Genomic DNA, 21,010 nt, shown 5'->3' with positions numbered 1-21,010 from the left:
TTGAGAAGCCACCCCTCTTATCATATTGTTTGTATGTACAGAGCTGTGCAAATCTACAGTGCTATATAAATAAAGCATAATAATAATAATAATAATAATAATATCTGAGCAGTTGCAAATGAAGGGAATTTTATATGTTTGCTGTTGTAAAAAATTAGCCAGTACCAATGATAATATGGTGCAAGCACTAAAGAACTGTAAATAATATGTGTGTAAATGCATTTTCTTCTCCACATAATTGTAAAATCTGTATTTTTAGCCACTCATAATACTAGATTCACCAGAAAGCTCAAAGTTTGGATGTTATTACTACTGCTTAACTCTGGGAGCATAATTGAACTTGCTCATGAATCTCAAATCCAATTTAGAAGGTTTTTATTTTCATTTAACTAGAATTTTACATAAAGGTGAGATCTCTCGGTTGTCTTGAAACTGGAATTAGACTCTAAAAATATATACAAATCAGTTTAAGTGGCTCTTTAACAAAGTAATCTCATAATCATATACAATCAAATTGTAGTTGTTTTTAAAGCACTTGTAAGAAAAAGCATACATGTGCTTTGATTCTGGGAAGAAAGACAGACACCTTGTATTTCCAAAGCAGACTCTGGAAAAGAAAAGATGGAGGGGGAAGACAGAGTTTTCTGGGACTGGAAATGGTCCTGCCTCTTCCATTTACCTTGATCCAGGTACATAATACTTCTTTCAGATGTGACCAAAGAAGAAGTCAAGAAGTTTAATCTAGTAAAGTGGCCTATAAATAAACAAATGGCCTGAACAGACAGGCCAAAATAAAGCTGCTTCGGGTCACTTTGGAGGTATGCTGTTCAGATGACACATGCATCTTAAGAGGCCAGAAACTGCACCAAAGCTCCGCTCCAGTCCTAAGGACTGTAGTGTGGCTTTGTCATGGCTTCTGTCCTCTTACGACACATGCATCATTTAAATAGCAAACCTCCAAAGTGACCCAAAGGAGCTTTATTCTGGCCTGTCTGTATGGGCTCAAATGTGAGCTAATCTGAAATTTCTAAGAATGTGTATTTCCACATAAGCAATGTTTAGCCATTGGAGGGATCTTTTAGCACTTTGGGACTGTGCAAAAGAAGTTGTAGCATAAGTTTGAAGTAGATCAAGTCAACAAAACTTACACTCCAAGTTCTTTCACACAGTCTCAAAGGTACTACAAGATCCATGTGTATGGATATTCCAGATTAACATGACTACGTCTCTGAATTCTGCTTAATGATTATTTTTAGACATAAAAAGGTGTATGTTCAGACAATGATAATTCAATGAAGCATTTGGCACTGAACATTACTATCTTTTTGGATTCTTTGCTTAATAAGGACTAGTCATGAATACAATTTAATATGTTCTTCACAAATACTAAAGAAAATATAATTAGATTCTGAATGATTTGAACCATGGTTTGATTCCAGTTTGCTATGCTAGTTTTTAGGCATACATCAAACATACTTTGGTGCTATGGAAGCAGCTTATAGCATTAAACAATGGTTTGATATCTAAACCAAATATCTCATCAAATTCATAGAAAAGACAGACCTTTAAAGGATACAAATGACAGCTGGAATCCAAAGTTCCTTAGGTGAACATCTAAGAAACTCCATGCAACAATAGAATTTCTCTGATGTTACTGCCATTCCCAATAGAACCTCAGATGTTGTTTTACCACCTCCCAGTAACACAGAACTTAAAAGTAACATGTTACAAGTAATGATGTTTTGGGGCTATCATGTACACTGCATTTAGAGTATGAGTTGTAATAGTTTTCATATATGCTGGGTGTTGAAACCCAGACTACATACTTTTAAAATGAATGATGTTTCTCATTTTCTGTATACTTTTACTTGTTTGTTTGCTTAGTTACATGTATATTCTGCCTTAGATAGTCTTTTCAAATTTTATCCTCACAACAAGCTTTTGTTGTTATTGTTGTGTGTCTTCAAGTCATTTTTTATTTATGGCAATTTATGGAGTTTTCTTGGCCAGATTTGTTGAGAGGGGATTTTCCTTTGCCTTCATTTGACACCAAGAGTGACTTGCCCAAGGTCATCCAATGGGTTTCCATGGCTGAGCACAGATTTGAACTCTGTTCTTTAGAGTCCTAGACCAATACTCAAACAACTACACCATTCTGGCTCTCAAATAACATGCCTAAATGACCATTTAACTGAACCAAATTTGAACCTCAATCCTGGTCCAAAGGCAACACTATAGTGTATGCAAGAATGTAATGTTAATCTTCCTAAAATATACCAGAATACTTGATTAAACTGGTTTCTACCTACTTAAATTTGGAAATAACTGGACAGAAATATAATCCAGCTATTGTATGTATGGCCTTTCAAATCATCTGTCAATTAATGGCAACCCCATGAATTTCATGAGGATTTTTTAGGGAAGGAATACGCAGAGGTAGTTTGGCCAGTTCCTTTCTCTGAAAGCACCTGGTATCAGTTGGCGGTCTCCCCTCCAACTACTAACCAGGACTGACCCTGCTTAGCTTCCAAGATCAGAGTGCGTTTGGTGCCTTTAGGATATTTATCCCTTATAATTTAGCATATTGATATAAATGAAATATTGACCCATTTTAATTCTTTTCCTATGAGTACTGTAATTCCCATCCCACAATAATCTTGAGAGGCACTTCCTTTGATTTTTAAAAAGGAGTAATATGTCCCCTCATCCTCAGCCCATACTTACATCCCATTTTTGGAGAAAGATGGGATATAAATCCATTAAATAAATACTTCAAAGTGCAAAACAGGATGGAGAGGATCAGAGTCTGTCATGTTCTGTACAGAACAACTGCTTCAGTATAAGGCAGAACCATTTGCTCTAGGATAAGCTTTATATTTCTTCAGAAGACCTTGTTCTTCAAGGGCCTAATTTTAATAGGACTGTGTGTCCTTTATTTTAGCTCACAGAATTTTAAATGGTAATAAAATTTAAAATTATAACTTCACAATGAGAATTAAATATTACTGGCTGGACAGAAACATTGAAATATTTGTCAGTTGTAAAGGTACACTTATACCATGTTGATAGTAGCTAGGTAAAATGAAGGTAGCATTCTGAACAACAGATTATAAAATAGAGATTAATGTTAACTTTGGATAGTTGAAGCCTGATTGCTTACTATAATAGGGGGAAAAGGTTAATATTTTAAAGCAAGGCTAAAGGTTGACAGGAGAAAAATTGAATTTGTTTGCAAAAAGAAATTTGTTTCTATAAGTGAAAATTGCGGTCAGGAGGTCAGAGCTTTCTTTGCTTCTAGATGAATGAAATGAATTGAATAATGCCACTGTAAGACAGCAATATGTAAGCTGATGACAAAACAGTACATTAGATGTCTGAATGCAGATACTGTGTATGAGAAAATTATATGGCACATGTAGATTATAAGTGTTTACTTTATACCTCTGATTTCTCTTTCATATAGAAGTTTTTTTTCAAAAAAATCATTCATTTCTGGTTACGTGATATTCCTTTGTTCTCACTTTATTGTCACCTAATGGATTTCATTATCTATTAGAGAGGAAGAACCTTGTTGAGGGGTACTTCCAATAGTAAAATCCATCTCAACTCTGATGGAGGGCAGACTGTGCAGTCCTTACAACCCCCCAAACCAAATAGGCATCATACTAACAAATGAAGGCCACAATTTAACAGTGAGCTAAGCAAGCTTAAGCCAGTTGGTTTTAGTGGATTTAAACATGCTTAACATGGTTGCAGAGACAAAGAGAGGACAACTGTCATCCTGAATGAACACAGTGATATTAGCAGACAAGCTTTGAAAAAGTATGGAGTTTTCCAAATTTGCTGAAATGCAAAAACTACCATATATGTATGCCAGCTTACAATAATGTTTGAACTTAACTGAAAAGATGTTGTCACTCACAATATTCATATCTTGCTTTTCACAGGATGACATACACAGCAGTGCTTCCTGGTAGTCTCCCATACAGGCAGTGACTAAACCCAGATTTAGTTTCAGCAGGGCTGCTGCTTCTTGTGTCTTCTACACTACATTCTCTCACACAAGTCCTCTCTCCATTGCTATCACATCTTAGTTGTTATTATCTTTTGAGGTTTACCAAGCAAGGATTTTCTAAGGGAACTGCAGTGTAGCAGTGTGGTTGGTACATGTCTCCCCCCCCCCCCCCAAAAAAAAAAAACCCCATGCACTCATAATATGCACATGCTGTATTTTATATTCTTTTGGCACATACACATTTTTGTGTATAGATTTTCTTTTTGGAAGGAACATGTTACATACAAAGTTGTCAACAGGAACAGCAGATAGTGTGGGGAGGGAAGTGGCTTCCTGCCAAACAGAAGCAGCACAAGTCAGTTTCTGAGCTCCAAACCTGTTATTTTTATTGCAAAAACCCTAATATGAAGCATTTTCCACTCTCTGGAAGAACAGTAAAAGTGGAAGTAAAAGCAGTAAATAAAGACCTGTAGATGGGGATTTCCTATGAAAAGAGAATTCAAGACTCATAAGACTGCACCTCAAATATGCAAAATAAACCAGGATTTAGAAACTGATTATTCAACCTTCAGTTTTGTGTAGTTCTTGAAAGTGAAGAAGGAAGCAGATCTCTTGCTTATCTTCTGAGTAAATGAAATATATTCCAACTTATATACATCTCAAGCATAAGTATGTAACAAATATAAAGGGTTTTGATGTTACAGCCTCAAAGATCTCATATGCACATCTGATTTCCAAGGTTTCCTAAGGAAATACAAGTGAAGCTTACTCTTAATAATCTAAAGTCAAATACAAGGGTACTAAAAATATTCATGTACCACTACATGTAATAATACAGCCTCCAGAAAAATAAAACCTTTTCAATCATTTACCCCTCTGTTGACAGAAGTGAGGATTAAATATTATTTGGGATTCCCTTTTAAGATCACAATTCACCATGGTCAAAAAACTCTGGATTCATCCATGAAAGTCCAGGTGACTGAGATATGAAGTGAGCAGGTAAAGATGAGAGATCCTGGCAGTATCAGACTGAGTGTGGGTTCCAGTTGAAAACTGATGTAAGTGGTGGAGCTGTCCTAAAATTACTAAATTCTGGAAACAAATTCACATGACAATTGAAAAGATTTTTCAGATTAAGTTTGGATTAAAACCCGATGTTTATTTATTGAGCATATTAAACAAAATTCCAAATCAGTTTTCTGCTGCTCCAGAGACTAGAACGTGGAACAATGGATGCAAACTGCAGGAAAAGAGATTCTGCCTCAACATTAGGAGGAACTTCCTGACAGTGAGGGCTGTTTGACAGTGGAACAAACTCCCTTGGAGTGTGGTGGAGTCTCCTTCCTTAGAGGTCTTCAAACAGAGGCTGGATGGCCATCTGTCGGGGATGCTTTGATTTAGATTTCCTGTATGGCAGGGGGTTGGACTAGATGGCCCTAGCGGTCTCTTCCAACTCTACGATTCTATGATTCTATGATTGAACAAAAATACAGTCATCCCTCCATATTTGCGGCTTTGATATTTGCGGATTTGATTATTCACGGATTTCATTAATATGTTCTCTCTAGGACTGTCTAGGTCCTCCAGTGCAACTCTGTGGTCAACTTTAACTAAAAGTTGCACTGAAAGACCATTTGTAGCTACTCCAGTGCCATTCTATGGTCAGTGCATGTTGGACATTGACCACAGAGTTGCACTGGAGGACCTAGAGATTCCTAGAGAGGTGTCCTCTCAGGTAAAAACAGTGTTTTTGTTATTTGCGGTTTTTCCATATTCACAGGGGTCTTGTTCCCCTAACCCCAGCGAATATGGAGGGACAACTGTGTTAGCGTAATCTACTATGTGTAATAACCGCTGCGAGGATGCCCAGAATTGGAAAAGTAAAAACATACCAATTATAGACGAGTTGTTGCTGAAACTATCAGACATGTTAGAGATGGAAAAACGTACAGCTGTCCTGAACAATAAAGACAAAAAACAAGTATAGGAAGAATTGTCTCCAATAGTTAAATTTTGTTCATTGAGGTGGAAATAAAGGATAGCGGTGCAGAGGATGTGGAGCTTAAGTGAAATAATAAACTCCAGGTGAGCTTTTGGTATGGTAGAATTGTTATTAATGTAGCTTATTTTATTTCTATGTGGATATATATAGATATCTATTGTAGATCATAACTGTATGATATTTGTTAAAAAAAAGACCTTTAGATAACATGATGTAATAGGACCTGTTATGGAGAATATATTGAGAAGTTATATTTTGTATTTGCTTGTTATTGGATTATTGTGATATAATAATGCCTTTTTCATATATGTAGAAGCATTTTATATATATTATATATTGATAAGAAGAAAGTGGGGGGGGGGAAGAAAACTGATGTAAGTGGCGGCATGGTGTGTATTAAAAGCATGGAATGAAATCAGAGCAAACACTAACCTGTTTCTCCATTACTAATATGATAATAGTTATAATAATACTTATTTATTTATACCCCGCTCTTCAACCAAGGCTATCAGAGCGGCTTACAGTTTGTTAATTAGACATTTCCCTGTCCTCAAGCATACAATTGACTATTTTGACAGCAGAAAAAGTTAATTGTGCAATTTATTAACGAAGGCTTTGATTGCACTTCAAGGTTTTTATTAAACAGAGTGTGATAGAGCAAATAACTCATCTATACAAGAATTTAACTCTTCCTACCCCCTGAAATTCCCTAAAGAGCAGTGGCAGTGAATGCCTGTCAACAAAGTTGAATCTTGGGAAGCCTATATTGATGTTGGTCAGCGTTGCTTACATTTATGTTTTATTCATTACAAGCACTTGTTGGTGTTGAAGGCAGGTTTAGAACTGCAAAAGTGTTTATTCGTTTTGTAAATTTGTTAATGTGAAGTTAAGTATATATTATTATAACTATAACAGTTATAACTAGTGGCCATGATAGGTATCTGTATAGCCTGAAGTTATTGTTGCAGATCAAAATAGCATGGGTTGCGTAAACAAAAGAGTTTTTTTTTAAAAAAAAAACAACTAGACCTTTGTCCTGGTATACTCTTGCTTTAGGAGTTCTTTCATAGTTTATTTCCATATTAAAACAAATTTACAATATCTCATCTTCACATATACATACAAAAATATCTTGCAACATATGAAGTAGAAAATGGTATGAAGCAGGAATGGCCACTTTTGTCTTTGCTATTCACTATCACAATTGAGCCGTTCTCAGAGGCTGTTAAGTCCTTACCTGAGAGCAGAGTTCAGATGAAAGAAAAGGAACACACTGTCAGGTTGTATACCAGTGACAACTTTATTTGTGCCAGACCCAGGTAGTACCTTAGATCAACAGAAGTAACTTTAGAGCAATTTGGATCTTCTCAGATATCAAAAATAATTATTCAAAATCATAGACTTTTGTTTGAACATACTGCTAAAAGAAAGTGCGATACAGGTTTAACCTTGTCATATTTTTCAAGTTGCAAATGTTTGGAAACTCAGGGATCTAAAAAAAAAAAGGCTAATTTATCTTTAGCAGTTGTAGATGGGGTACAGACTATGCAAAAGCGCCGTGCTGGAGCTGATTTTAGGGTTAGGGACTGCGCGGCAACTGCATGGTCCCTAACCCTAATATGTGCCGGCGGTGCAATAATGGTGGTGTCCTGTATACACAGGTGCCGCCATTATGATGTAACGGACACATAGCATCAGCATGTCGCGCTGCGCCAGTTACGTCATGATTGCACCATTGGCGCACTCACGATGTAATTGTTGCAGTGCAAAAAGAATTTGGTTTTTCCAGCTTCTTTTTACTCCGGAGTGAAGGTGCAAGGTTTGGAGGCTGTGCCGTCCTTCCAGCATAAAAACAGGCGCCTGCAGACCTCCATTTCACGACTGTCTGTACTAGGCCATACATTACTAAAGTTGAGGTTGAAAATATAGTTGGCACAAAAATTGTGACTATTTTTATGAAGGTATGTATGTTATTGCAAATCTTAATTTAATTCACAAAATCTCCCTGAAACCTTCAAAAAAGAAAAAGAGGAAAAAGCAGAGAATTCTGGAAAAGTTTGTGCCATACCTTACTCTGAGGATCCGCTCCCTAAAAATAGAGAGATGTCAAAATGACAAGCCTGAGTAAGAAAAGCTGGAGACTCCTTAGCAACTCCTAGTAATTTCTAGGAGAAGGATGCAAAGTCTGTACCATTGTTTTTTGTGGGTTTTTCGGGCTATGTGGCCATGTTCTAGCAGAGTTTCTCTCTGACTTTTCGCCAGCATCTGTGGCTGGCATCTTCAGAGAATGCTTTGCCTGGAAAAATTGGGTATATATGTATATATTGTGTGAGCCTGGGAATGCAGGAGTGATTTGCGTGTGTATTGTTCTGTGTTGATGGCTGGCCTCAGTCTGGGAGGCTAATGCAAAGGAGGATTAATGTCTGCTAATTGGTGATCATTATCTGCTGGGGAAGCCCCTGACTCTGAATGGTTTCCCATTTGCATTTGCTGAGTCCTTATTTTGCTATTCCTCAGGACTGGTAGCCAATTTTTGTTCACCTTAAGGGTTTATTCTTTCCGGTTGAAATTGTCCAGGTGTTTGTGGATTTCAATGGCTTCCCTGTGCATCCTGACATGGTAGTGGTTGGCATGGTCCAGAACTTCGGTATTTTCAAACAGTATTTTATGCCCAGGATGGTTTGTGGCATGTTCTGCTACTGCTGATTTTTCTGGATGGCCCAGTCTGCAGTGTCTCTCGTGTTCCTTGATTCTTGTTTGCGCACTGCGTTTGGTGGTTCCCAAGTCTACATAGGGACCCTTTCACAGGGGTCGCCTAAGACTATTGGAAAACACATATTTCTTTTTTTAAAAAAATAATCTTTATTAAAGTTTAAAATATTTACACCCACAGATTATTGCTTTTTCATAATCTTTTATATACATTCCTTAGAATCACCCCCCTCCCCCCCTGATTAGTTTCAGTAAATATCTTCTTAACGGCTAATCAAAATTATTTCTCTCTAAAAACATAATGTAACTGTAACTACGATCAACATTTGTACTTTTTTTTAACTCTTAATCACCTACTAAGACTGCATCCAAACATTAGGCTTTGTTCGTTATTTCATATCCTTACTGCTATATTACAATATTATTATTTAAACTCTGAAAGTAGAAATGCTAAAGGTTGAGATTACTTAGATGTTATATCTTCCATCTGTCTTTGCAATATTTTAACAGTGGGTCCCAGATTTCTTTTGACTCTTCATATTTTTCCTTTAAGGCCATAGTTATCCTATCCATTTCTACTATTTCCAACGATTTACAAAGCCATGTGTCCACTGTGGGAACTTCAGAATTTCTCCAGACTTTAGCTAATGACATTCTTGCAATAGTTATCAGATACAGTATTGGTGGAAAACACATATTTCCAATGGTCTTAGGAACCGAGACATGGCTCCTCTATGATTGGGGCTCACCACAACATGAGGAATTGTGTTAAAAGGTCACGGCATTAGGAAGGTTGAGAACCACTGATCTAATAGATCTTCCAGACAAGCCAAAGGCATTCTGTCTTACCAGCCACTATAGCTGTACTTATTAGTTTTTTCCCCTTCTAATATCTATACAACGTTCTTATCCTGGTCTTTTTCTTGTAGATTTCTAGTATTAGCCAAAACTTTTAAAATCCACTGCAAGATGTGGGGTTTCCCCCCCTGTTCTAGGAATTTTTGATACAGGCCAGGATAAATATCATGTCACATTTTCTAAAAGGTAAATCCCTTTACCAGATTCAACATCTTCTCCCCCCCCCCCCCCCCCCCACACACACACACTTCTTTTACAGTTGTAGTACTATTCTGGTATAGTACTTTAGTGCTTTGGGTATAACAAAATATATTTTTTTTTAAAAATTACTAGACAAGAAGAGTAGATATAGGGGTGGACCATGGGGGAAGTTGAGCTCATGAATGGAATGGCATAGGCATGGGAGAACCCCCCCCCCCCCACACACACACACACCTTAGCAACACCTCAAAGGTATGTACAGATTGATGTGTTGGGAAACTGGTACAAGTAACAACAAACCAAGGTCACATTATCTAAAAATATTTAGGATATATCTGGATGTGGGGGTGAAAGCAATCCTGAGACAGAAAACACTGACACTTGCCAGACCAGTCAGTCTAGAAAAGCACTAAGTCAGGATACACACTGGGGGCGGGGGGAGGGGGGATGAGAGAGAGAGAGAGAGAGAGAGAGATCTATTTTTTGGTCACATCATGAATAATTTTATAAGCAACTGAATGATCCTTTTTTTCTTAGTCATCTTGTCTATATACTAAAAAGTCCCTTTCCTGGTGGAGCTTACTTTACCTCCTTGGTTGTACATTCTGACTCTCAGAACAGGTTTTCCCCTTACTATACAACTGTATTGCAGTATTTCCAGGGAAGAAGGGGGGAACAAAACAAAAATTAGTTGGTTCCACCTTTCATAAACTTTGGCTTCACTTTCAATCAGCCATGATGCCCTACCAATCCTGAAAGGCACCAGCCATCCAGGGAATGCTTCTGCCAGTGAAACCAAACTCAAGATTCTAGCCCAGTGATTCCCAAACTTTGGTCCTCAAGCTGTTTTGGATTTCAGCTCCCAAAAGCCCCAGCCAGCTTGGCCAACAATCAGGAATTCTGAGAGCTGAAATCCCAAAACCAGGAAGGGCAGGGTTTGGGAATCACTATTCTAGCCAATACTCTCATTTTCATTTGGTTATTTCACTTAGGTTTAGTCTGTAAAATTTCTGCACCCAGTGATGAGCATCTACCTGTAATCAGGGGCAAAACCCTAAATATTGATGAACCTATACCTCAATGTGAAGGACCATATACAGTCGGTCTTCCATACCCATGGGGTTTTTATCCATGGATTCAAGCATCCACTGTTTGAAAATATTCCAAAAAGACATAAATTCCAAAAAGCAAACCTTGATTTTCTATTTTATATAGGGGGCACCAATTTACTATGTCATTGTATTTAATGGGACTTGAGCATCCACAAATCAGGAGCAAACTGGGTGTGTGTGTGTGAAGCATATGAGAAATGTTAAGAGAAAGAAGTGAAAGGGAGGTGCAAGAGGAAGGTAGACAGTAACTTGTAGAGTATGTTCTTCTGAATCTGAAAGAAACACTAGGCTTCATTAATGTATGTATTGCTCTCTTGACAGGCGGATAGTTATGAAGCTACTGATAAGATGCATCTCTTCATCAACAAACCCTTTTAGTAACTGGTTCTTAGAGGACAATTAGGTGCAATTAATGATCTAAGAGCCCTGTGTTAAAATCATATATGATGTTTATGGTGTAGATAATGGTGAAGAAGAAAACATGAAATAATTTACAATTGAACAAGTAAAAACTATTGCATATTATGGAAAACATAGCTATTTATTTATTTATGTACATGTACTTCTTTCTCTGCTACTGTAACACACCAAAATGCGGAGTGTCTCAATAAAAAATCTCACACACTAGTGCCTATGATTAGCTGAACTGAGGGGAAAATACAGTTAACTATATCATATCCACATCACCATTCCCTCCAAGTAGGGTTCATATTAAGAGCGCAAACCTAGTTTAGTACTTGGGGTGTTGGAGTATGACTCTGGAGACCAGGGTTTGAATCCCCACTCAGCCATTGAAACCTACCAAGTGACCTTGTACAAGTCACACTCTCTCAGCCACAGACAATGGCAAAGGCAAACTCCCTCTGAACAAATAATTGCTAAGAAAAATCTTATGATAGGTTCACTTTAGGATTACTGTTAAGCTGGAAATGACTTGAATGCACACAACAACAACAACAAACTTTAATATTAGTTTGGAAAGTTGCTATTTCAGTTGGAGGACGTGGTGTAAACAAGCCCCTCATTCAGTTCTTCAGTATAATTGAGCACCACCTCATTCCCATAACTGTTTTAAAGGAAAGCAAAGTTGGAAAATCCAGTGACGGAACACATCTGTTTTGGCACTGATTAAGACATTTTAAGGTTGTATGCCTAAATGCTGCACCAAACGCCAAAGTTGGGTAGTATGATTAATGCTGCTCTGGTAGTATTTAGTGTCTAAGTAATTTACAAGACAGGTTCAGCCTTCCTGAAAAATATTTTTTTAAAACAATACATTGAAAGACTTTGCAAGGCTGTTGCTTGCATACAGCATTGTCTGATGCAGCACAATTATCTTCATATTGAAGAGTTTTGGCTTAGGAAGCTTTTGAGTTATGGGGAGATGCAGGGAATACGATTTCTTTGTTGTGTATTTTTATTGCATTGTTCTTTATACTTCTTCAGACATCGTTCATGTAACTGAGCATTCCAATTTCTTACTCATTCTGGGATATATACCTTTGCAGATTTTATGATCTAATGAAGTTGAAAGGAAAAGGTTTATCTTCTACCAAAATATTCATTCATCCTAGGGAAGATTTCCTGACTTTTAGTAGAGTAGTAGAGATAGTAATATTTCCAGTGTCCTGCAGTTGATCGGTACAGTGCACCAAAAAAGCAGCTTAACATAAAACAAGGAATAACTTAATAGTAAACCAAAATAATGCTATTTTTAAATTTTCATTGTTTTAAATTATGATACAATGCAAATTTCCTTTTCACTACCTTATAATTAATAGCAATTTCTTTATGTAGGCAAGATATAGAGCACATGGTTTATTTTGCTGGTCAGTTGATATGACTATGTTAGGAAAGAAAGCTCTTGGTTTTCTTAATGTGTATGAGCATAAAATATATAAACGAATAATGTTTAAAATTTCTGCCTGCAACACAATATGTAAATGAACATATTGTTCAGTTGAACATTGAACACTGACAACCGAACATTGAACAGCATTGTTTCAGTCTCTCTCTCTCTCAATTTCTCTTCTTCTTTTTCTTCCCTGAACCCATCTTTTCAGACTGAAAGCATAAAAACTTATTTTCTGGTGGTGTGATTAGATTGGGGTTGAACTCTCCAGCTGGCAGGCCTGTCTATGACTGGCGGCGGGCTGTCCCCAGTGCTTGTCATTTCCTGACATGCCTGACAGGATGGGGACAGCAACCCCAGACAGGTTCATTAGATGGTGTTTTCTACAGCTGGGCTTAAAATAAAATAAAATAAATAAATAAGGCCATGCTTTGTCAAGGCCCAAGCTGTAGGGGCCTTTCTTGTTGGTTTAAACCCAGTCCTTGTTTTGACAAATTTTGATCTGTGCACTTTTTAGATTTTCTGACACGTTTTTGTTTCCTTCCCCTTTGGCCTGCACTCTGTGCTCTCTGCCTTGTTGCTGCTTCAAAATCCTAACACAGTCTCGCCCAGGAGAGCACCGAACATGCTTATCCAGGGTTTTAAAAGAAAAATAGAGCCATACAGTAAACTAACAATAATTGTTCATTTCCATGGTAATCGGTACAATAACAAGAGGGAGAAAACCTTGGGACTCTCAGTAAGCCAATTACAAGGGAAGTAGAGAGTTTTTATGGTGCCAGAAACATGCCATTTACATGAGAACGTGATATCATTACTAGCAATCTACACTGTCAAATGTATTGCTCTGTGGTGCTGCCAGAAATATAAGCTGTCTTCATAAAAGTATTTTGCCTTTTTGAAAACTGCCAGGATCAATTTGTGTAGGGGCTTTTTTGCAAGCGGGGAGAATAACCAAGGTTTGAGGCAATATACTAAAATAATCATGTTTACAGATTAATTCTTATTTGGGAATATTTCTATCATTCATTTAGATGAGTGGTTTTCAGTGAAATTTTTCTTAAGCAGATTTATAGTCAACTCTGTTCCATGCATGGTGATTATATACCACTTTGTCTTATGTGGAATAACAGACTAGCCTGATCTCTGTGTGGAATATGGCAGAACACTAACTCAAGTAAATAAAATAAGTACATGGTGAATGCCTCTGTGTTCTCTTGCTTATTAAATTACATAAATGGATCTAAACTCTGTTATGCCATGATTTTTGTACAAACATGTAGAAGAATTTCTATTCTATATACTCACATATGTGCAAAATTTTCTGTATTTATTAAATAACTGAATAATCCTTTATTGAAATGCGGTGCCTACTAATTATCCCAGTCATGTTAAACTGGTAATTAGAAAGTAATTATTGACTACTTCAATTTACTAACTGCTGGCTATTGTGTATGTACTACTTTCAGTAGTGATCCTTAGAGAGAGACTATTAATTTTGGATATTTTAAGTGGTGGAAGAATAGCCACATGCAAAATGCTTGTCTAATTACAGGGCTCCTATCAAAACACAAATGAAATTCTTTGCTGGAATCATTTACTTTGCTTCTTTCAGCCAAGTTGCTTGGCATATTACAGCCTTTTATGTTAGCTGCATTTAAGGGCTTGTGGTCTATCCAATGCATCTGAAAGCCAACCCCTTCATTCACAGAAATCTGAGCACTTACCTTTCCTTTGTATTGTTAGTTACCGCTGCTTTAGTTTGTGGTCTCTATGACAACTGTTTAAATTGGGATGGGCAACTGTCATCTGGAGTATTACCCAAAGAAAAGTGTTAGTGAGCACACAGTCCCATAGATAGGGCATTTCAATATAATCCAATTTTAATTGAGCTCCAGAGACTTTGATGTGCTGCAGAAGGTTGGGAGAGAGCTATTCCAGAGAGAAATTAAAGCAGCCCAGCAAGGCTTCACTACACCAGACTGTCACCATTTTAAATAAGCATTAGCATCAGACTTAACCTTCCCCTATGGAACATCTCTTTCAGCCTTTTCCCTGCTTTTTTGCCATATGCTACAAAGGCAAAGGCACTTTCATCTTTCTATATACATTTTTACACCCTCTTGATTAGGTTTGAAAAGCATGTACTGGACTTGAGATGCATCACAGACTGTCTCTTGGACCATGCTTTGCAGTTCATAAAAAGAAATAGAAGCAGGAAAGGGATTAGTTTGCAATTGTCATCTGGCATGTGTTGGATTTTCTCTGGAAGATTGCTGTGAAAGGGAGCTAGCCTAATGCTAGAAAGTTTAAGATTAGACATTACAATTATTTTTAGCTTGGACTTTTGTATTTTTCCTTGCAACTATATGGATGCTAGTTTATTTGAGGATGTGTGTGTCAGATAAGAAAATCATCCTTAGCCATATGCACACAATACCCTTGTTTGCCAACAGTGCATAGCCAGAGAATAGCCACAGGGGAATGGCAATCAGTGGAGAGAGTGATATTGACTAATAATAGTTGGAGAGGAGGGAATGCAAGCTCTTTAACAGATTGTGCACATTGAAAGAAGTCTCTTAGTTCTAATAATAGTTTTTATTGCATTGCCTTGGGCAAAATGATTCCATTGCTGGTATTAATTACGGATGTACGTGGACATTTAGATAAGACCCAAAGGAACCCAAATGCGGCTGCTTTCATTCTTAGGTCTTAACTTTCAAACCCACTTAAAACATGAACAGTATATTCTGAAGATATGAGGGATACAAGGTTCTATAGAAGCCACAAAACAGGGAAACAGTTGTCTGGACACCAGATCACAAGATGTTGCTTCTGATTGTTTCTCTTTGTTTATGTGGACAGGGATAGTAGCAAATAAACAAGGCCTAAAATTATGCTATTTATTACTCCATTACTCATATGTGTAGGCCCTATTTTAGAAAGGCTTAGACTAGATAACAGTGGTAATACTGTAATGTGTTGTTTGATATCAAGAGACATCACACATTGGACCTTCAGTAAATTACTTCATTTAGTGTTACAACTGGGCATGCATTCTTAGGAAACTCCATTACATTTCATTCTTTCCTCCAGTCTTCTTGGTCACTGAGTATGCTCTGACTTAATGTGTGTGTGTGTGTGTGTATGTGTGTGTGTGAGAGAGATATAATACAATAAAGGTGAAGGAAAGATTTGCCCCCTTCTTCACTTGCTGCTGTTTGAAGTATGCTGGTCTCTTGTGTCAGTGTGCAGTGGAATAAAATAATATTCCATTGATAATAGCAACACTATAATAAGTAATAAGGGAACCTTCTGGGAAGTGAATTCCACTAGGCATCTGAAGAAGTGGACCAATATCCACAAAAGCTCTTGTTGAAATAGCTAGTCTCAAAGTTGTTGTTGGATTCCTTCATCCTCCCTTCCCTGCCCACCATCTGAATTTTCCATTTTATGCCGAATCAGACCAACATGGCTAAACATGACATATCCAACAAACTCCTGATGGGTCTTGCTGATAATTTTGTCTTTTAAGAGATAGTGGAATGAATGAATGAATGAAATAATTAGTTTTTTGGGCTATGTGGGCATGTTCTAGAAGAGTTTATTCCTGACGAAATGTCAGGAATAAACTTGATCAGCCAAGTAATTGGAAGTTCTCTTTCCCAGCGTCATATTCTCTCTCTGCTATTCCTGCTTCCACTACAGGTGAACTGTATTGCAAAGTTCAGGTGCCCTCTTTTATAAACCAAATCCCATATCCTCCAGTATATCACAGATGATAACCAGAACACATTCAGTCAATCATGTTAGAGTGTGCTCAAGATGATATTTTGGGAGGCAAAAAAAGCATTTGACAATGTGAATTGGCTGTTTGGGGCAAGATTTTAGAGAACATGAGCTTTGACAGCAACTTGATTTACTGGATAAAAACAATAAAAGAGATTCAAAAAGCACAGATTTTGATAAATAGAGAAATGTCAGGAATAAACTCTTCTAGAACATGCCCACATAGCCCAAAAAACCCACAAAAAACTATGGATGCTGGCCATGAAAGCCTTCGACTTCAAAATGAAATAATTCTTTATCCCTGACTTGATCTTAATCTTAAGAAGGCTTAGTAAATGAAATTTAAATAGTAGGAATCTTAAAGGAGAGTAGACAATGTTAGAATTCATTATGTAATGCTAAAGGTGAGTATTGGTCAACCTAGCCTGTATTTTGGTAAAGCTGATTTTGATGAGTTCAAAGGGGAGCAAAAAGAAAGTCTGGGAAATTAGAGATTGGTCATTCTGACTACTCTGCTAGAGAAGTTTATTATAAAGGAATAAGTTTATAAGCAACTTGATAACATTAAAAAGATGTGTAGGATTTGTAAGAGCCAGCACTAATTTGTCATGAATAAATTCTGCCAGACTAAGGGCTTTATCACAACAGTAAAGCAGAATTACATCAAAAATAAGTGTGCCTCTGGAAGGGGCATACAACACAATACTGTTGTTGTTCTGTTCTTCTTCAGTGGGAAATCATCTGAAACATGCTTCTTTTTAATAACACACATACAAATATTATTGAGCCCCTTTCCTGCTTCTGTTGTGCTGTGATTTCTGATGCAAAAGTTTAGAAGTGCTTGTATGGCAATTCGGAGTGGTCAGGGAATGTGCTGTTTGGGGAAACATGAATCCATCTCTAGTGATCAGGGAGATCTGAAGGAGAAGGTGCGGGAATTTCAATTTGATCAGCCAAGTAATTGGAAGTTCTCTTTCCCAGCGTCATATTCTCTCTCTGCTATTCCTGCTTCCACTACAGGTGAACTGTATTGCAAAGTTCAGGTGCCCTCTTTTATAAACCAAATCCCATATCCTCCAGTATATCACAGATGATAACCAGAACACATTCAGTCAATCATGTTAGAGTGTGCTCAAGATGATATTTTGGGAGGCAAAAAAAGCATTTGACAATGTGAATTGGCTGTTTGGGGCAAGATTTTAGAGAACATGAGCTTTGACAGCAACTTGATTTACTGGATAAAAACAATAAAAGAGATTCAAAAAGCACAGATTTTGATAAATAGAGATTTAACCAAAAACTGCAAGATCCAGAGAAGAACTAGATGAGGTTTTCCATTGTCTCCTTTTCTTCTTAAACTCACTTTGGAAGTATTGAACATAGCTATTGGAAAAAATGAAACTATTGCAGGAATAAATGTCACAGTATATTTTATATTTTTCTTAAATGATATTGTGAATCAATTTTGTATTATATTCCATTTTCCAGAATGTACGCCACTGGCAGGTCCATTTTATTTTATTTTATTCTATGTACAGCACTGTTTAAACCTACAGCACTTTATAAATAAAGTTTAATGATGATGATGATAGGATGCTGTTACAAATTAAGAACATTTGCTGAAGACCTGGTGATTCTTATTGAAAATACTTTGGATAGTCAGGAAGTTAATGAAAACTGAGAAGATAACGGTGAACTTGCCAGATTTAAAATAAATAAAGACAAAAGAGTAATGAAATTTAAAATGTTTAAAAATGTGAGAAAGTTGCATCAGGTGCCTGTTAATAGAGAGAATGGCTTTTAAAATTGAAAAAAGTCAAATATTTGTGAGTAAATGTTTTTAATACTAATTTTAAATTATTTCAAAGGTTTGGAATGAAGTTAAACAAAATAGGACAAAATGGAGAAAACTCAGATTGTCATTGGGTAGAATAGCAGTTATAAAGATGAATACGTTGCTAAAATGTTATTTCTATTTCAAACAATACCCATTTTGACAAATCATATACCATTTAAACAATGGCAGAAGGATGCTCTTTAAAATCAAGATGGAAGATGAACAAGCGTCAATAGTGCGACAGCTAAAAAGGCCAATGGAATTTTAGGCTGCATCAATAAAAATATAGTGTCTAGATCAAGGGAAGTAATAGTGCCACTCTATTCTGCTTTGGTCAGGCCCCACCTGGAATATTGTGTCCAGTTCTGGGCACCACAATTCAAAAAGGACATTGAGAAACTGGAGCGTGTCCAAAGGAGGGCGACTAAAGTGGTGAAGGATCTGGAAGCCATGCCCTATGAGGAACGACTTAGGGAGCTGGGGATGTTTAGCCTGGAGAAGAGAAGGTTAAGAGGTGATCTGATAGCCCTGTTTAAATATTTGAAGGGATGTCATATTGAGGAGAGAGCAAGCTTGTTTTCTGCTGCTTCAGAGACTAGGACCCAGAGCAATGGATGCAAGCTACAGAAAAAGAGATTCCACCTCAACATTAGGAGGAAGTTTCTGAGACTAAGGGCTGTTCGACAGTGGAACACACTTCCTCGGAGTGTAGTGGAATCTCCCTCCTTGGAGTTCTTTAAACAGAGGCTGGATGGCCATCTGTTGGAGATGCTTTGATTTGGATTTCCTGCATGGCAGGGGGTTGGACTGGATGGCCCTTGCGGTCTCTTCCAACTCTATTATTCTATGATTCTAAGAGTGAATGGTGAAAAGGGCACAAAATATTGATTATAATATATGAATGGACCGATGGGAAAATATGTGGGGCAAAGCTTTGAAATTTACATGGAATTATGATTTAAAGAACTTTTATAAGATGATGTTTCACTAGTATTTAATTTCAGACAAGTTTTCCAATATATATAAAGGTACTTCTGACCTATGCTGGAAATGTCAGAAAAAATAAGTTTTATCAAGTTAAAAACTGGTTAAGCCTTCACGATGAGGGGAAAAAGAATAGACCTGGTCATGGATTGGACACTGGCAATATTGGTAGATTCAGCTTTTTCTGAACTTTCTTCCAGTATTATTTCCTCCAAAAATAAAATGCAAATCATCGTACACTAAACTGGCTTTGTTAGTAGCAGAAAACCCACCCATCATTCATTCATTCATTCATTCATTCATTCATTCATTCTTTATTTATTTTAGGTTCTTGCTTATACAGAAGGTCTTCATGGAAAATGGATGTTCAGTGAAATTCGAGCTGTTTTCTCAAGACGATATCTTCTTCAGAATACAGCCTTGGAGGTGTTCATGGCAAACAGAAGTATGTTTACTATGTATTTTGGATAAAATATTCATTTTTTTAAAAAAAAAATCTACTACTTTTGTGTATCTAGTTTTTGAAAGTTATCTTTTAGTATATCAGTTTCCAAGAGGAAGTAACAGTCAACTGGAGTTCTAAGATACACAATGTATACATTACCATACATTCATTATGTGGCTGATGAAACAAGTGTTAAATTGAACTAAACAGGAAGACTTGCATGAATAAGCTTCTAAAGTTAGTAATGCTTGATACTAAGATAAGAGCTTTCCACATAGTAGGTGCTATCACAGTTAATACCTAGCTCCAAACAACTGCAAAGTGGACATTAGGAGCAAGTAGCACAATCATGATTGAACTGCCAGATGACCTCAAACACAGACCTTCTAAAAGAAATAAAGCAGTTTCTTTTGATCAGGAACCATGTTGTTTAGGGCTTTATAAACTAAATAATAATAAACTATCCAATGCCATTATTTGAGCAGAGGTGTTGTGTGCTACTGGTAGATTCCCCTACTCAGAAGTCTAGCTAAAGCATTGTGTACGAGCAGCAGTTACTGGATCAGTCTTAGGTGCTACTCCATGCACTTTTTATTTATGTATATATGTATTTATTAAAATATTTGTATCCCATGCTGAGGATCTCAATGCAATGTACAATAAAATATAGGACAATTTAAAACAGTAAAAATAACTTTAAAAGACCAAAAGCATTTCAAATCATTTGATACTTAAAACAAGACCAGTGAAAACAATTTAAAGTAATGTAAACCATAACCCATGTGCAACTTGTATAAAATCAGTTATGCCCCAAAGGCTTTAATAAAAAGCTATGTTTTGACTTGGCATGGGATGACACTAGCCTTGGCACAAATGAGGCCTCCATAACTGTGTTGCCACAGAAGAGAAGGTTCTCTCCATGTCCTCTTATCGTGTATGGCCTCCATTGGTGGGACATAAAGAAGGACTCTTCAACAGATGTCAGTTCTCAAGACAAGTATATATAGGCACAGGAGTAATCCAGTTTTGAGACTGTCAGTGCACATACCACTGCATGTATAGCCAAGCTATCTCTGTCCAAGAATAGTTACAACTAGTATAGCAGTTAAAGCTGATAAAAGGCACCCTGAATTACTGAAGTGACTTTGGCTACCAGTGACAAACATGGATGCAGGAGAACCCCTAGGTTGTCATCTTAACCTT

The 21,010-nt window shown here is 37.0% G+C and overlaps 1 protein-coding gene across 4 annotated transcripts in view; it reads left to right on the top strand.

Moving 5' to 3' along the window:
- Positions 1–21,010, top strand: part of NBEA (neurobeachin) — a 559,686-nt gene that overhangs the window by 414,592 nt on the left and 124,084 nt on the right. For all 4 annotated transcript variants that reach the window (XM_089512505.1, XM_089512504.1, XM_089512507.1 and 1 more), the window contains one exon: positions 19,690–19,807. In XM_089512505.1, the coding sequence (XP_089368631.1) occupies positions 19,690–19,807 (118 nt within the window). The remainder of the gene's footprint in view (positions 1–19,689; positions 19,808–21,010) is intronic.

Source organism: Sceloporus occidentalis, unplaced genomic scaffold (genome assembly GCF_023333645.1).
Source record: "Sceloporus occidentalis isolate IW3139 unplaced genomic scaffold, rSceOcc1.0.p SCAF_2, whole genome shotgun sequence".
NCBI classification, from domain to species: Eukaryota; Metazoa; Chordata; class Lepidosauria; order Squamata; family Phrynosomatidae; genus Sceloporus; species Sceloporus occidentalis.
The sequence above is the reverse complement of the archived record's forward strand: the minus strand, read 5'-3'. Positions and strand labels throughout refer to the sequence as shown.